An 18,238-nucleotide genomic window follows, 5' to 3' on the forward strand; every position below is an offset into this window, starting at 1 on the left:
AGTTAAGGAATTGCATCTCGTTAAAATAGTGAAGCTTTAACGCAACAGGAACAACAAGGCTAGTAAGCCGGGACTAAGGAGCTAAACCTCACTTCCCCAAAGTCGCTGATAGATAAATACTGATAGATAAGTATAAGGAAACCCCTTACTGATCTGTCATTAATCCCTGATATCTCCTCTCTCAGTTGATAACCTTAACCTCTACCCCTACATCCTCACTATACCACCCACACACCATACTCCCCCCCCCCCCCTTCAACACCCACACTATACCACCCACACACCATACTCCCCCCCCCCACACTATACCACCCACTCCACCCCCTTCAACACCCACACTATACCACCCACACACCATACTCCCCCCCCCCCCACACTATACCACCCACTCCATACCCCCCCCCTCAACACCCTCACTATACCACCCACACACCATACTCTACCCCCCCCTCAACACCCTCACTATACCACCCACACACCATACTCCCCCCCCACACTATACCACCCACTCCATACCCCCCCCCCCCTCAACACCCTCACTATACCACCCACACACCATACCCCCCCCCCCCCCAAACACCACACTCCGCCCCACAATAAACTAGAGGAGTGTGGTGAGAGCTCTCCGAGCGCGGGGGGGGGGGGGGGGAAACAAGACCCCCCATAAATCACTGCTCTCATAATGATGTATTTAGTGCCTTGAGACAGTGAGTCCGCTGACCGTCCCGACCCCGTCATCACTGAGACGCCCCGTCAACACCCAAATGTTTTCATCTTGTATAATTTATTCTTCCGCTGTTTTTAATGCAATTCGTATAAATACCATTTTTTTAAGTTTTTTAAAAGCAATCTGAACTAACATTTTTTTTTAATATTTCCATTTTGTATAGTATTTTCATTTTCTTCTTGTATTTCAGGGTGATCTTAGATAGGTCGCCGAAGAATATTTTCTTCCGTTGCATCAAAGAAAGCATTTACGTGCGAGGATTTTTAAGAGCGTTCCCCCACTTGCTCTTGGCTCATTGACAAGAGTGTTTACAAGAGTGTTTATTGACATTATTTACAAGAGTGGTGGTCAAGAGGTCTATGATGGCCACCGTGACGTGAGGGACGGCCTTGAACGCTGTCTAGGAGGAACTCAATATGCTAAGTGTTAAGGCGAGAGAGAGAGAGAGAGAGAGAGAGAGAGAGAGAGAGAGAGAGAGAGAGAGAGAGAGAGAGAGAGAGAGAGAGAGAGAGAGAGAGAGAGAGAGATAAGGAAAAATTAAACCAGGGGAAGAATTCTGGAGGGAATCAGCGCCGGAACTGAACCTCTTTGTGGTCAGTCAAACTTTCTGAGGAGCTCACTAAGGGAATCCTCATAGTTGCCGGCGGCTCTGGTGGTGGTGCTCTTGCTGGGGCGCTCTCAAAAAGAGCTCAGCCCGTCTCTTGCTGCCACCCAGCTCTTATTGGTCCTGGTATCTAGTTGTTCTTATACTCTTGCTATATGTAGCTGCACATGAAACATATGATATATAACGACAATTGTAAAAAAAAAAAAAAGCCTATTGTGGGCCAATACAAGACACTTCCTACTTTCATCCACCCAAAATCATATATATATATGTGTGTGTGTGTGTGTGTGTCTCGCCTGCGCTTGAAACAATCAAGGGGGTCCCACGACTATTATGTCACGCGGAAAGAAATTTTGTTCCATAAATCAACAGCCATATTTGTAAACCGGTATTTACCCAGGTCTTTCCTGAATTGAAACTTATCTCCAGGTATACCCATTGTGTTGTTGTTGATATACCTGACTCCATACTAAAGTTACACCAACATGTATGCCAGCAGACACAACATACACCGGCATACACCGGCATCTTGTATAGCAAAAGTTACATCACCAGGTATAACAACACTTGGTATAACACAGGTTATGTTGGTATAACAGCAATTATCTTGGTATAACAACAATTATCTTGGTATAAATATAGGTATAACAACAATTATATTGGCATAACAAAACTTATGTTGGTATAACAGCAATTATGTTGGTATAACAACAATTATCTTTGTATAACAAAAGTTATGTTGGTATAACAACAATTATGTTGGTATAACAACAGTTATACCATCATTCTACAGTACTGAGACGACCATGTAAGTCCTGGTTTCCGAACTGCAAAACTAACAAAAATTCACTTGAACGCTTGCAGAGAAGAATGAATTAATCTCAGGAATTAGAACACTTCCTTATGTAGAGAAAGATTAACAAAGTTTAGTTTACACTCTTCACACACAGCCCAAGCGTAAGCAGGAACCTAACTAGCTCAAGCAAGTGATTAGGATAAGTGTTTAGGATGGTACGGAAAAAAATAATGGTGCCATGAAGCGAGTCCGTTGCTCTACCGTCCAGGCCAAGTGGTTGGGCCGAGAATACCTTAACTGTTTATTCTAACTGGGTCCGAGAATACCTTAACTGAGGGTGTTGGTCATCATTACACTTAAGCTAACTTGGCTCTGAGAACGGTGGCCATAAGTCGCCCCTAATACCGGTAATAGGCGTATGTTAAGATCAGGAAGGCTTTTCCCGCACCCTTCTACAAGTATTTTATTTTTAGGGGTCGTAAGACGAAGAGGAAATTATAACTTCGCCTCATAGGAAGCCTTAATATTAAACCCTCCACCCACCCATCCAGCGAGTCGTGATCCGACTTATTTTTCTCATTTTTCTAGTCCTATATCTCTTTTTCCTTCTCTTTCTTCTTCCTCCTCATTTTCCTCTCATGTCCTTTCCCTTCCACGTTATCTTTTTATCCACATATTACGCGAGGACTTGCATTTCCTTCCATACTCTCCCTAGTATACCGTATCTTGAGGTGCTTCCGGGGCTTCGCGTCCCCGCGGCCCGGTCGTCGACCAGTGTCAACTTTTGACTATAACTTATAATATTCCATATTTCTGTCATGCACTAATAATGTACCTAATTTGTTTAGATATATTGGCTCCATTAATTATCATCGACGAAAATGTAATATCATAATTCTCGTGCGAGTTTGGTCAAGGTTTTAGGTGCGAATGTTAACAGACAGTTGATGACTGAATACAAATATTCACAACGATAATGACACAATGAAATGACGTTATCGTGGTGTATCAATGAGGAAAATCAGGAGGAGTCGAACCCGTTCACTTGGTACTCTAGCCCTAGCCAACTACAACAGCGACATGGTCAAAAGCAATGTAACCTGGGTTCGAATCCTAATCATAAATTCTACCGATATTCTCAAAAATGATGACATCAATACTAATAATTTAATATATATAGAAGGCAGGAAGAAAGGCATTTACAATCGCTATTACCAGCATACAATACTGTACAATACATACAATACAATACAATACATACAATACAACAATACAAGCATTATGAGATATTCTTTAATATGCTAATTCACTTCCCTCTCTCCCCTTCCCCAACAACTTCCCTCACACGACTCAAAACAATGATGAAAATGTATTACAAATACTGAATAGATGTTATTCATCTCCTTGGGTTTCTCTCTTTGCATATATATATATTGTACAGTATGGACATACATTAAGACGAGTACTCACCTAACTGTGCTTGCGGGGGTTGAGCTCTGGCTCTTAGGTAGTATGGCTGTCTCTGGCTCAGTGGTGTGTGTACTCACCTAGTTGTGCTTGCGGGGGTTGAGCTCTGGTTCTTTGGTCCCGCCTCTCAACCGTCAATCAACAGGTGTACAGGTTTCTGAGCCTATTGGGCTCTATCATATCTACACTTGAAACTGTGTATGGAGTCAGCCTCCACCACATTGCTTCCCAATGCATTCCATTTGTCAACCACTCTCACACTAAAAAAGTTCTTTCTAATATCTCTGTGGCTCATTTGGGCACTCAGTTTCCACCTGTGTCCCCTAGTGCGTGTGCCCCTTGTGTTAAATAGCCTATCTTTATCAACCCTGTCGATTCCCTTGAGAATCTTGAATGTGGTGATCATGTCCCCCCTAACTCTTCTGTCTTCCAACGAAGTGAGGTTCAATTCCCGTAGTCTCTCCTCGTAGCTCATACCTCTCAGCTCGGGTACTAGTCTGGTGGCAAACCTTTGAACCTTTTCCAGTTTAGTCTTATGCTTGACTAGATATGGACTCCATGCTGGAGCCGCATACTCCAGGATTGGTCTGACATATGTGGTATATAATGTTCTGAAAGATTCCTTACACAAGTTTCTAAAGGCCGTTCTTATGTTAGCCAACCTGGCATATGCTGCTGATGTTATCCTCTTGATATGAGCTTCAGGGGACAGGTCTGGCGTGATATCAACCCCCAGGCCTTTCTCTCTCTCGGACTCTTGAAGTATTTCATCTCCCAAGTGATACCTTGTATCTGGTCTCCTGCTTCCTACTCCTATCTTCATTACATTACATTTGCTTGGGTTAAACTCTAACATCCAATTGTTCGACCAATTGTCTTGTGACCAATTGTATTTTGTGTGTGTGTGTGTGTGTGTGTGTGTGTGTGTGTGTGTGTGTGTGTGTGTGTGTGTGTGTGTGTGTGTGTGTGTGTGTGTGTGTGTGTGTGTGTGTGTGTGTGTGTGTGTGTGTGTGTGTGTGTGTGTGTGTGTGTGTGTGTGTGTGTGTGTGTGTGTGTGTGTGTGTGTGTGTGTGAGTGCGTGTGGGCGTGCGTGCGTGGCCGGACAAGCGAGGCTCTCAGGACACCTTCCAGAATTCCTGTTTTCTATGTTGCATTTTGATGAATTCCGATGAAAGGCCGAGTTAGACGGGAGACCCTGTCACTGGAGGCTGAGAGTGATGAGGGTGAGGGATAGGGTGAAGGACAGGGTGGGGGGAGAGAGGGAGAGGGAAAGGGTAAGGGAGAAGCTGAGGGTAATGGTGTGTGTGTGTGTGTGTGTGTGTGTGTGTGTGTGTGTGTGTGTGTGTGTGTGTGTGTGTGTGTGTGTGTGTGTGTGTGTGTGTGTGTGTGTGTAATGGCGTATATAAAAATAATGAGTTGTATAAACCGAATTATGTTGTGATCTGAAAAATAGGGAGGGAGGGAATGGGGAAAACAGAATATTGGAGGAATGAGGAGAGAGAGAGAGAGAGAGAGAGAGAGAGAGAGAGAGAGAGAGAGAGAGAGAGAGAGAGAGAGAGAGAGAGAGAGAGAGAGAGAGAGAGAGAGAGAGAGAGAGGGAGCGAGGGAGAGAGAGAGAGAGGGAGAGAGAGAGAGAGAGAGATGGAGAGAGATGGAGAGAGAGAGAGAGAGAGAGAGAGAGAGAGAGAGAGAGAGAGAGAGAGAGAGAGAGAGAGAGAGAGAGAGAGAGAGAGAGAGAGAGAGAGAGGAGCGAGGGAGAGAGAGAGAGAGGAGAGAGAGAGAGAGAGAGAGAGAGAGAGAGAGAGAGAGAGAGAGAGAGAGAGAGAGAGAGAGAGAGAGAGAGAGAGAGAGAGAGAGAGAGAGAGAGAGAGAGAGAGGAGGGGGGGGGGGGAAGAAGAAGGCCTGCCTAGCTCCTAACATCTGGTAAACCCGTCAGTACTGAGCCGCGAGAAGCTCGCGGCGAGTCAGAGGAAATTGAATTTAGACCCGTAAAAAAACAAGTGTACAAAAGCCAGCATCTTGCTTGTGTGAGGGGAAAGGGTGAAGCCCTGGCTGCGTCCCATCCCTTCATTATCCAGTAGGGTAAGTGGGCTTCAACACTCCCTCACTCACACTTTCTTTGCCCCTATGATTGGGAATGATTTGGGCTCCTTCCATCACTCTGATCGCCAAGTGGGTCTGCTCCATGAAGACAGTTTTCCTTATATTGTGAGCAAGCGACATCAAACTTCAGTTCCAGGGCATATATTTATAAAAACAATGAATAAAACAATTTGTATAGTATATGATGTCTATGTTAAAAGATAGACATCATACTATACTATAAAGCGAAAAAGACCACTGAATTCTTCATTAAAGGCAGTCTGAAGCCAACTGCAGTAGTCGACCGTGGTATACATGTCCACCTGCCCCCCCACGAAGGATGTAGCCTTCATTCTAAGTACATGGCTATGCCGTCGACCAAGCTGACGAGGCGCTTAACCTGTCATCTTCAATCAAGTGCCCCCTAAAACTCACATGAGACAAGCCCCTGACATCACCCTAACAAGAGAAATGCTGAATAAAAACACTTGCATATTAGACAAAGCCCAAGATGTCAAATTACAAAGTCTTGAATCCCTTCAGCTAAACATCCACAACAACCCGCCATAAATACTCAAATAACGGAACTATTCCCTCTACCCACCATGAGGCCGAGAGCAGAACCGGAACTCGAAAATGCTAACGATAACGTTACTGCCCAAAGAGCCATGCACACTAACGGTCACCTGTGCTCACCTGATTGTGCTTGCGGGGGGTTGAGCTCTGGCTCTTTGGTCCCGCTTCTACCTGTGCTCTAATTACCTGACTTAAATGTGTATGTTTAGGGGTATTGATCCATGCACCTTACCTTTATTCTTTACTTTCTCCTCACTTAACTATGGACCAGATCTTCCACTGGTATAAATCCGTTGTTACCTACTGTCTCCTTTACTTCCACCACCAAGATAATGTTATTGATACCTGGTTGATACCTGGTTGATGGGGTTCTGGGAGTTCTTCTACTCCCCAAGCCCGGCCCGAGGCCAGGCTCGGCTATTAAAACAAGACTAAATCAGAAGCGAAAAAGAAACAGGGAAAAAGGAGGAAACCCCACCTCCATTTAATACTTTGACCCAAATATCAGAGTAACAAGGTTATCGCGAATAACCGAACTCAATTAAGGGCTCACCATAGCCTGTGCTACATGGACATTTCTTTCTGAGTAGCTAAATCTAAAACAACAACAGCAACAATTGTCTCCTCTCTCTTATTACGGGCAATTCATGCCCGTGCCACCTTTTGGGTGGCTTAATCTATATCTGTTTCCTCTAATTACAGATATTACAGCATAAGTTACAGATATTACAGCATAAGTTACAGATATTACAGCATAAGTTACAGCTCTACTCCTGTGCCAGGTAAGTCCACTACGGGCTCACCATAGACCGTGCTACTTGCCCCGCTCCTGTGCCAGGTAAGTCCACTACGGGCTCACCATAGCCCGTGCTACTTGCCCCGCTCCTGTGCCAGGTAAGTCCACTACGGGCTCACCATAGCCCGTGCTACTTGCCCCGCTCCTGTGCCAGGTAAGTCCACTACGGGCTCACCATAGACCGTGCTACTTGCCCCGCTCCTGTGCCAGGTAAGTCCACTACGGGCTCACCATAGCCCGTGCTACTTGCCCCGCTCCTGTGCCAGGTAAGTCCACTACGGGCTCACCATAGCCCGTGCTACTTGCCCCGCTCCTGTGCCAGGTAAGTCCACTACGGGCTCACCATAGTCCATGCTACTTGGCCCGCTCCTGTGCCAGGTAAGTCCACTACGGGCTCACCATAGCCCGTGCTACTTGGCCGGCTCCTGTGCCAGGTAAGTCCACTACGGGCTCACCATAGTCCATGCTACTTGGCCCGCTCCTGTGCCAGGTAAGTCCACTACGGGCTCACCATAGTCCATGCTACTTGCCCCGCTCCTGTGCCAGGTAAGTCCACTACGGGCTCACCATAGCCCGTGCTACTTGCCCCGCTCCTGTGCCAGGTAAGTCCACTACGGGCTCACCATAGTCCATGCTACTTGCCCCGCTCCTGTGCCAGGTAAGTCCACTACGGGCTCACCATAGCCCGTGCTACTTGCCCCGCTCCTGTGCCAGGTAAGTCCACTACGGGCTCACCATAGTCCATGCTACTTGCCCCGCTCCTGTGCCAGGTAAGTCCACTACGGGCTCACCATAGCCCGTGCTACTTGCCCCGCTCCTGTGCCAGGTAAGTCCACTACGGGCTCACCATAGCCCGTGCTACTTGCCCCGCTCCTGTGCCAGGTAAGTCCACTACGGGCTCACCATAGTCCATGCTACTTGCAACTTTTTGTTCCGAGGAGCTGAATGTAAAACAACAACAACTGTCTCCTCACTTGAGAATGAACCTTGTAGGCTCGAAAAGTTATTATAAATATAATACATTCTACCGTTAATTTTTATTCTTTTAGTCAACTTTGAAAAAATGTGACATTTGGAGGCATCCTCTTCCAATTAAACCAAGAGGCATGAACTAGTCAGAGGAATAGATGCCCTAAACATATATATATATATATATATATATATATATATATATATATATATATATATATATATATATATATATATATATATATATATATATATATATGTCACTCACACCCCAGTTGTTCTGGGGTGTGAGTTTTCAGTCGCATATAGTCCTGGGGACCATTCAGGCTTGTTCGCATATATATATATATATATATATATATATATATATATATATATATATATATATATATATATATATATATTTAATTAACAATATATGTTTAAAGCCAACTATGAAAAAGTGAGGGCTGAGAACACTGGCTGTTGACTAACGTGGACAAGAATGATTTAATTTTGTTTACAAGCGAGCCAACGTCGAGGTGAGCGCAGCGTTGCCATAGTCCGCCAGAGAGCAGTTCCCATTTGTTATTTTGTCTGGTAACTGGATCAGCCAATAGACACGAGTGTGGTGCCCAGCCTCACATGCTTCCTTTGTTCCCTTCCCTTTGGATAGATTGTTTGTCCATCCATATATATATATTTCCTTCATTTTGTTTGCATTTTAATTTACGACTTTCATTATATTTACCAGACCACACACTAAAAGTTGAAGGGACGACGACGTTTCGGTCCGTCCTGGACCATTCTCAAGTCGATTCTCAAGTTGATATGTGTGGTCTGGTCAACATACTTCAGCCACGTTATTGTGACTCATCGCCTGACTTTCATTATAGATAAGTTCAACAAACATGAGGCTAGATATGATTTCCTTTTGTCTTCATTAGGTCTAATTACTGCTTACCAGAATGTTATTTATATACGGAATAACGCGGAGCTTTGGTAATGGAAGTCGTGGTTCTTCATTAGCATAATGAGCGTGTCTATTTTCCGAAGAGATATAATGAGATCTGTTGAATATAATGTGGCGTGATCAGCCCAGGCGCTCTGCATCAGGTACCTCTACACCACCAACCACCATCGCCAGCACCACCAACCACTATCCTCTACACCAGCATCGCTAACACCATCAACCACTATCCTCTACACCACCTTCGCCAACACCATCAACCACTATCCTCTACCCCATCAACCACCATCCCCAACACAATCAACCACCATCCCCAACACCACTAACCACCATTCTCCACCCCACCAACCACCATCCCCAACACAATCAACCACCATCCCCAACACCACTAACAACCATTCTCCACCCCACCAACCACCATTCCCAAACACAATCAACCACCATCCCCAACACCACTAACAACCATTCTCCACCCCACCAACCACCATCCCCAACACCACTAACAACCATTCTCCACCCCACCAACCACCATCCCCAACACAATCAACCACCATCCCCAACACCACTAACAACCATTCTCCACCCCACCAACCACCATCCCCAACACCACTAACAACCATTCTCCACCCCACCAACCACCATCCCCAACACAATCAACCACCATCCCCAACACCACTAACCACCATTCTCCACCCCACCAACCACCATCCCCAACACAATCAACCACCATCCCCAACACCACTAACCACCATTCTCCACCCCACCAACCACCATCCCCAACACAATCAACCACCATCCCCAACACCACTAACAACCATCCTCTACCCCACCAACCACCATCCCCAACACAATCAACCACCATCGCCAACACCACTAACAACCATCCTCTACCCCACCAACCACCATCCCCAACACCATCAACCACCATCGCCAACACCACTAACCACCATCCACTACACCAGCATCGCCAACCGGTGGTCCACAGAAAAATATGAACATTATTTGTATTATGTTTAATTAATAATAAAAAAAATAATAATATTCTAAGAAAATCTTATATCCTGAAGCTATTATTTTACTTTAGGTTCATTTGTATGTAACTGTGATTTTTTTTGAACTGTTATATATAATGACATTAAATACTTTAACCTTAATTATCATTTCTTGTTTGGTTTCAGATGCGAATGCAATCAACTGATAATGAGTGAAACAAAGCAAAGGAATATTTTGCATTTCTTTAGTACTGTACTGTGAAAGATAGTGTAACTAATGATAATAGTAACAATAGTGCTGTGTGTAGTGGATTAAACGGTGAGCTGATCAATGGTTCTGAGTTGATCACCAATGGTTCAGAACTGATCAATGGTTCAGAGTTGATCACCAATGGTTCAGAGTTGATCAATGATTCAGAGTTGATCACCAATGGTTCAGAACTGATCAATGGTTCAGAGTTGATCACCAATGGTTCAGAACTGATCAATGGTTCAGAGTTGATCAATGGTTCAGAGTTGATCACCAATGGTTCAGAGTTGATCAATGGTTCAGAGTTGATCACCAATGGTTCAGAATTGATCAATGATTCAGAGTTGATCACCAATGGTTCAGAACTGATCAATGGTTCAGAGTCGATCACGGGAGCTGGTCGGCCAAGCGGACAGCACGCTGGACTTGTGATCCTGTGGTCCTGGGTTCGATCCCAGGCGTCGGTGAGAAACATTGGGCAAAGTTTCTTTCACCCTATGCCCCTGTTACCTAGCAGTAAAATAGGTACCTGGGAGTTAGTCAGCTGTCACGGGCTGCTTCCTGGAGGCGGAGAGAAAAACAAAAAACTCAGAATATCAAGAAAATATGATTCGAACAACTTGGAAATATAGCAATTATTCAAGAGCCTGTTAAGAGAGCGGCAGTATCCACGGCCGCCATGTGTTCTGAGAGTTGATCTCATGATGTAACCCGTCCTCTTAAAAATAACGTCACTTTTGGCTGGTATGCGCGCTATGGCCAAATTTGGACGTAATTTGAAATGAAATCGACTCACAAAAGTGACGTTCTGTTCCGTTTTCTGTTTGAGTCGTCCGGCGTACGCGCAGAGGTTATAAGAGGACACTTTAAATTAACGTTTTTCATAACGTTTTGAAACTTTATGGGAATTTCCTGCCCACCTAACCTATCAGAGGACCCTTAACTTACTGTTGTTGAAAAAAAAATCCCAAATTTATTTTCATTTTTTTTCATTTTCAAATTACGTCCAAATTCGGCCATACGGGCAAACGGCCAAAAGCGACGTTCTTTTTAAGAGGACAGGTTGAGGCCCTGAAACCTTCCAAACTCCAAAGAATATAACACCCGGATTTAGCTAGCAAACCCACTTTAATGTTGTCAAAGAAGGCGTGAAAATATGCAAAAGCAAGTAATTGCTTTAACAACACTGACTGTTGGAGGTAAGTTCTTGTTAGTGGTCCGACGGGTCACATTAGTGGTCCGAGGGATTTAAAATGATGGATTTAGGAGTCCGTGAGGCCCGAAAGGTTGGCGACCGCTGCTCTACATCATTAACCACCATCCCCCAACACAATCAACCACCATCCTCTGCACCATCGACCACCATCCTCTTTACCACCAGCCAACATCCTCTACACCAACCACCATATCCAACAGCACCAACCACCATCCCTAACACCACCAACCACCATATCCAACAGCACCAACCACCATCCCTAACACCACCAACCACCATATCCAACAGCACCAACCACCATCCCCAACACCACCAACCACCATATCCAACAGCACCAACCACCATCCCCAACACCACCAACCACCATATCCAACAGCACCAACCACCATCCCCAACACCACCAACCACCATATCCAACAGCACCAACCCGCTTTCAAAATATATAAAAAACATTACAAGATATGAAACCGACCAACAAAAATCGCACCCTTGACGAGACGTCTTCAGGAGACGTGAGAGGGGAGAGAGAGGCCGCGAGGGAAGAGAGAGAGAGAGATTAATGACAGTTCACCACCTGGATCACGCCGGATTGGGCCTTCCTGGAGGCTGTTGATACTGCCAATGGTTACACTACCACCCATCCAACATGGCCCTTTACACATGATGTAAACATAGTTGATGCTGGCTCGTTTGAATGCCTTCCTAAATACTGATTTCAGGAGCTCGTCGCATTGACAGAAGTGGGCTACCAGTAGTGGGAGAGCACCTTAAGCATGGTGGGTAAAGTTAAGACACCTTGTGAGAGAAGGTACAGACCATCATGTGGGTCAGAGTTCCTTATTCTCTCATTCACTCTCTTTAGGTCATTGAAATTTTCCTCGAGGGAAAATCAATGGCGTTTTGATCCAAAGGTGCTCCAAGCAGTGAGCTGTCGGTGGGTTCAATGGTTGAGGATTCGGGTAAAGTTGATTTTACTACATTAATGACTTCTTGTTGGGTGAAATTATTTCCCGCGTGAAGGGGTGAGGGGCGACACCCAAGGTCTCCCAGCAGGTTGTGCACCATCCACAGTGCCGCCATCTAGGAACCAGAGTTTGAACTCGCTGGACAGTCTGCTTGTGATTTCATGAACCGCTATGCAGAAAAGGAAGGGATGCAACGGGGCTGGGGTATCCCTGTTGAAGAATTCCCTCTGCTGAGCTGACTTTGTGCTCGTCGAAGCTTTGTCACAGCAGACAAACACGAGCGTGGAGTCTGCTGTAACTTGCTGAAACAACGGGAAGAACATTCTTCGACTCTCTTGAAAACTATTTCCCTTTAAACAGAGTAGAAAACAGTTTTTCAATCTAATTTTACTACTTCTTTGTCTTCGGTGAGAGAAATGATATAGGCTGGTGCTGCATGGACTGATGCTTCCCTGCTTTAGGGGACCCCCAAACCCCACCTGGTTGGATTGCAGCATGCTGGCTGCTTCCATTCTCATCCTTCTGACAACGGCCTTTGCAACGAGTCTGTGAAAGGAATTACTAACGGCAATCGGTCTACCTCCATCCTTTTTCAGAGAGCATAGAAATGCATAAAAAAAGGATTTGATTTTGCCATGGATATATATATATATATATATATATATATATATATATATATATATATATATATATATATATATATAATACATAATATACATTAAGTTTCATCCACTTGTTCATTTCATCACATCACCAGAAGCGAATACAAAAATCCGTATGAGAAAATTCGTCCAAAATATGTATACTAAGCTTATCATATTTTTTCTGGATTCGAAAATACTGAAGGAAACTTTTCGATGTATATATCTAGTATTTAATTATTAAAACATAATTGGAAAAATATTAGTTAGAAACAGCCCTTGTAGTGATAACTGTGTCAATTTCAAAATATCCTATAAAGATTTTAATACATTCATTATAAGTCAAACATTTACAGATTTTAAATTTCGAATTTTGGAGAATAAATATTTTGAAACACGTGGTCAATTACCTAATTCTTTTTTTTTTAAATTCTCATGAAATTGATTAGGAGAGACCTTCAATAACAAGTTGTAAAAATCATTTTTAATATATAATTATTTTTATATTTTTATATTTATATCATTTTTAATATATATATATATATATATATATATATATATATATATATATATATATATATATATATATATATATACAGTATATATATATAGTCAAACTCTATAGTCAACCCCGAGGAGTCTATGGAGTTGCGCTCTGGTTGTTGGTCTGGAGTGGCCTCTCCAGGGCGCAAAGCCTAAGTAGGTAGATACGGAGGAGAAGCTGTCACCTATGCAGCAGTTTCCCCCCTCTCTACGGCGCAGAAAGTCTCCAATGTAAAGGCAACCGCCAATACGATTGGTTCCAGCGCCGTCTCAGGAACTGTCAGAACGAGGCTGAAGGCAACAACTAACTGTCCCCTAGGGGCTCCAGCGCCGGAGTTGACCTCGAATTTGGTAAAAGAAGGCACAGGGACTCCAAACCCGGAGAGCGCCGAGGTCGGGGCCGGAAAAGAACCACCCCAGTAAGGGCATGAACGACCCCAGCCTCCCGAAGCAGAGCCTGGGGGGGGCCGCACGAGCCCCAGGAGGTGGAAGTCCCGGTCCCGCACCTACGGGTTCCTGACAGAGATCGTCACAGCCCTCTTTCACCCGAGGCCCGCTTCCTTATATATATATATATATATATATATATATATATATATATATATATATATATATATATATATATATATATATATATATATATATATATGTCGTACCTAGTAGCCAGAACGCACTTCTCAGCCTACTATGCAAGGCCCGATTTGCCTAATAAGCCAAGTTTTCATGAAATAATTGTTTTTCGACTACCTAACCTACCTAACCTAACCTAACCTAACTTTTTTGGCTACCTAACCTAACCTAACCTATAAAGATAGGTTAGGTTAGGTTAGGTTGGGTTGGCTAGGTTCGGTCATATATCTACGTTAATTTTAACTCCAATAAAAAAAATTTGACCTCATACATAATGAAATGGGTAACTTTATCATTTCATATAAGACAAAAATTAGAGAAAATATATTAATTCAGGAAAACTTGGCTTATTAGGCAAATCGGGCCTTGCATAGTAGGCTGAGAAGTGCATTCTGGCTACTAGGGACGACATATATATATATATATATATATATATATATATATATATATATATATATATATATATATATATATATATACACACACACAACAACAACAATTTTAGTAACGCAATTATACTCGATAATCCACTTACTAGGAAGCAAATTAAAAAAATCAATTACACAAATGCATGAATATGCTAAGCTCAATGTGTTGTGTTTCACTAATGACAGGGGGGGGGGGACCATTTATTATTTATTTATTTATTTTGTTCAGTTTAAAATACTTAATTGATCAATGGACTGTTATACGGCCTAACTGCTGAAAACATATTATGGAGCAATTCGGTATTAAACTGTATTCAAGGTATTAAGAGGAGGGATGATGATAACGTTGATGGTGATGATGGTGATAGCGTTGATGATGGTGATAGTGATGACGATCATAGTAATAATGATAGCGTTGGTGATAGTAATGATGATAGCGTTGATGGTGATAGTGATGAGTGCTAAAAATAGTGATATGAGCGCTAATGATGGTGATAACGGATGATGATGTTAGTACTACTGATGTTAGTTAGTAATGATGATAGCGTTGATGGTGATAGTGATGAGTGCTAAAAAGAGTGCTAATGATAGTGATATGAGCGCTAATGATGGTGATAGCGTTGATGGTGATAGCGTTAATTATGGTGACAGCGTTAATGATGGTGACAGCGTTGATGAAGGTGTCAGAGTTGATGATGGTGTCAGAGTTGATGGTGATAGCGTCCATTATGCTATAGTGAGGAGTGATAGCATTGATGGTAGCAGTGATGATAACATTGATAAGAGCGTTGGTGATGGTGAGAGTGTTGATGATAGCATTAATTATAATAATATTGATTATGCTAATAGTGATGATAGTGATAATGATAATGTTACTGACAGTGATGGTGATAGCGGTGATGTTAATGACGGTGATAGTGATAACAGCATTGGTGATAATGATTATAACGTTCATGGTGACAGTGATGATGACTGTTGATGGTGATAGTGATGACGATCATAGTGATAATGATAGCGTTGGTGATAGTAATGATGATAGCGTTGATGGTGATAGTGATGAGTGCTAAAAATAGTGATATGAGCGCTAATGATGGTGATAACGGATGATGATGTTAGTACTATCGTTAGTGATGGTGTGATGATTTGTATGGAGTTGACAGTGATGAGCAGTTTGATGATGATATTACAGTGAGCGGTAATTATGGTGATGATAGTGATAATGTCGGTGATGGTGTTAGTGATGACGAGTGTATATGCGGAAGTGTGTGTGTGTGTGTGTGTGTGTGTGTGTGTGTGTGTGTGTGTGTGTGTGTGTGTGTGTGTGTGTGTGTGAGTGAGTGAGTGAGTGAGTGAGTGAGTGAGTGAGTGAGTGAGTGAGTGTGTGTGTGTGTGTGTACTCACCTAGTTGTGCTTGCGGGAATTGAGCTCTGGCTCTTTGGTCCCGCCTCTCAATACTCAATCGACTGGTGTATATAGATTCCAGATTATATTGACCTCCACACACACACACATATTTAAAGCTGTGTGTGTGTGTGGAGTCTGCCTCCAGCTCCGCATTCTGACACTGACAAAAATAAATCTTTCTAATGTCGCTGTGGTTTGTTTGGGTACTTTCTTTCTCTCTGTGTCCCCCCTTGTTCGTATAATACCCTTGCTAAGTCGTTTGTGTTAATCTGTTCTGTCAATTCCCCCCTGAGTATTTTATATGTGGTAATTATGTCTCGCCCTATTTTTTTATATTCTCATTTGTGTATGTATACTTGCCTACTTGTGCCTGCAGGATCGAACATTAGCTCTTGGACACCGATTTTCTAGACGAAGATTGTGTAATACAGTGATTCCTGACCTACGTTCTATTAAGAGTTCATTGCGAATATTTCCTCTTTTCCACTTTGTCAATCCTTCCTGAGTATTTCATACGTTTCTATCATATCTCTCTATTTTCTTGCATCGTCAGCTTTAGTTCCTTCAGTCTCTCTTCATACCCCCCATCTCTGCCAATTGTGGGACGAGCCTTGTCGCAAACTTGTAAACCTTTTTGAGTTTCCTTATGTGCTTTTTTTAGGTGTGGGGGGGGGGGGGAGTCCATGATGGGGCGGCATGCTTTAAAACCGGTATCACATGGGTGGTGTACAGCGCTCTAAATGCCTCCTTAATTAGGTTCATGAATGATGTTCTAACTTTTACTAGCGTAGAGTATGATGCTGACGTTATATATATATATATATATATATATATATATATATATATATATATATATATATATATATATATATATATATATATATATATGAACCTCCAGAGTTAGATTTGGTGTTATGTCCATTCCCAAGTCTTAGACAGCGGTAGTTTCCCTTCATTTTCCATTCCCATCACGTTCCACTTGCTGGTGTTGAATTCCAATAGCCATTTCTTGGAGCAACTCTGTAGGTTGTTAAAGTCATCTTGGAGAACCTTACCATCCTCATCCTCATCGGCCCGGTACTCGACCAGGCCTCCACCCCCAGGAAGCAGCCCGTAGCAGCTGTCTAACTTCCAGGTACCTATTTACTGCTAGGTAACAGGAGCATCAGGATGAAAGAAACATTTTGCCCATTTGCCTCCGCCTCAACCGGGGATCGAACCCGGAACCTCAGGACTACGAATCCGAAGCTCTGTCCACCCAGCTGTCAGGCGCTTAGTAGCCATTTGATGGACCATTCCTTCAGTTTGTTCAGGTCATCTTGTAGTCCCTTTCTATCCTCCTCTGTCTAAACCCTTCTCATAATTTTTGCATCATCAGCAAACATTAGGAGGAATGAGTCTATGCCCTTTAGATCATGTATATCAGAAACAGGATAGGTCCGCGTATATAACAGGATAGGTATCAGAATCAGGATAAGTCCGCGCTAGTGTGATTAAAAATCCCACTAGCCTTGTTAATCAAAGGAACTTAAAACATAATTTCCTCTCTTTTACCCAACCATTAAAATATCACTTAAATACAGCTTACACAAATAATCATATATATTATATGTAGGATAAAATGCATACCAAAGAAAAACTAAATTGGACGTTGGTACATCAGGGCAGGTCTCCCCGGAGGTGAACTCCACTCTTTTCCAGGCAGCAGGTAAGCTGCTTGGCACATGGTTATTGTCAGTCCTGTGGGCCTCCTACCACCATCTTCCCCACCACCACCATCTCCCCCACCACCACCATCTTCCCCACCACCACCGTCATCCCCATCATCTCCCTCTTTGTGAACACATCCAACTTTGTGTGCTATGCTGATTTAAGCTGCGGAGCATATGGGTGGAGAGGAGATGCTTGGCGGAGCATGTCTTAGCATGAAGGGTGATTGGCAGGTCAGAGTGACGGGAGCAAATCCACAAGGGCCGTGACGAGGATTCGAACCTGCGTCCGGGAGCATCCCAGACACTGCCTTAATCGACTGAGCTACGACAGGGTATGAGCTGACGGGAGCAGTCTTCCAGCCCCCCCTGCACGCTGTCAACGGCAGGTATATATACCCTCTGCCTTACACACACACACACACACACACACACACACACACACACACACACACACACACACACACACACACACACACACACACACACAC

General features: G+C 43.4%; 2 protein-coding genes across 2 annotated transcripts in view; one reads left to right on the top strand and one right to left on the bottom strand.

The window, feature by feature from the left end:
- Positions 1-18,238, bottom strand: part of LOC123757574 (FMRFamide receptor) — a 687,359-nt gene that overhangs the window by 604,915 nt on the left and 64,206 nt on the right.
- On the top strand, positions 15,197-15,613 carry LOC138366339 (clumping factor A-like). The gene has a single exon (XM_069327372.1). It carries the CDS (start codon positions 15,197-15,199, stop codon positions 15,611-15,613), a length of 417 nt encoding a protein of 138 aa, XP_069183473.1.

Source organism: Procambarus clarkii, chromosome 19 (genome assembly GCF_040958095.1).
Source record: "Procambarus clarkii isolate CNS0578487 chromosome 19, FALCON_Pclarkii_2.0, whole genome shotgun sequence".
Classification (NCBI taxonomy): Eukaryota; Metazoa; Arthropoda; class Malacostraca; order Decapoda; family Cambaridae; genus Procambarus; species Procambarus clarkii.

Bases quoted from the DNA above. Each gene is read 5' to 3' on its own strand.
- LOC138366339 (XM_069327372.1), top strand. From the start codon at position 15,197: ATGAGTGCTAAAAAGAGTGCTAATGATAGTGATATGAGCGCTAATGAT.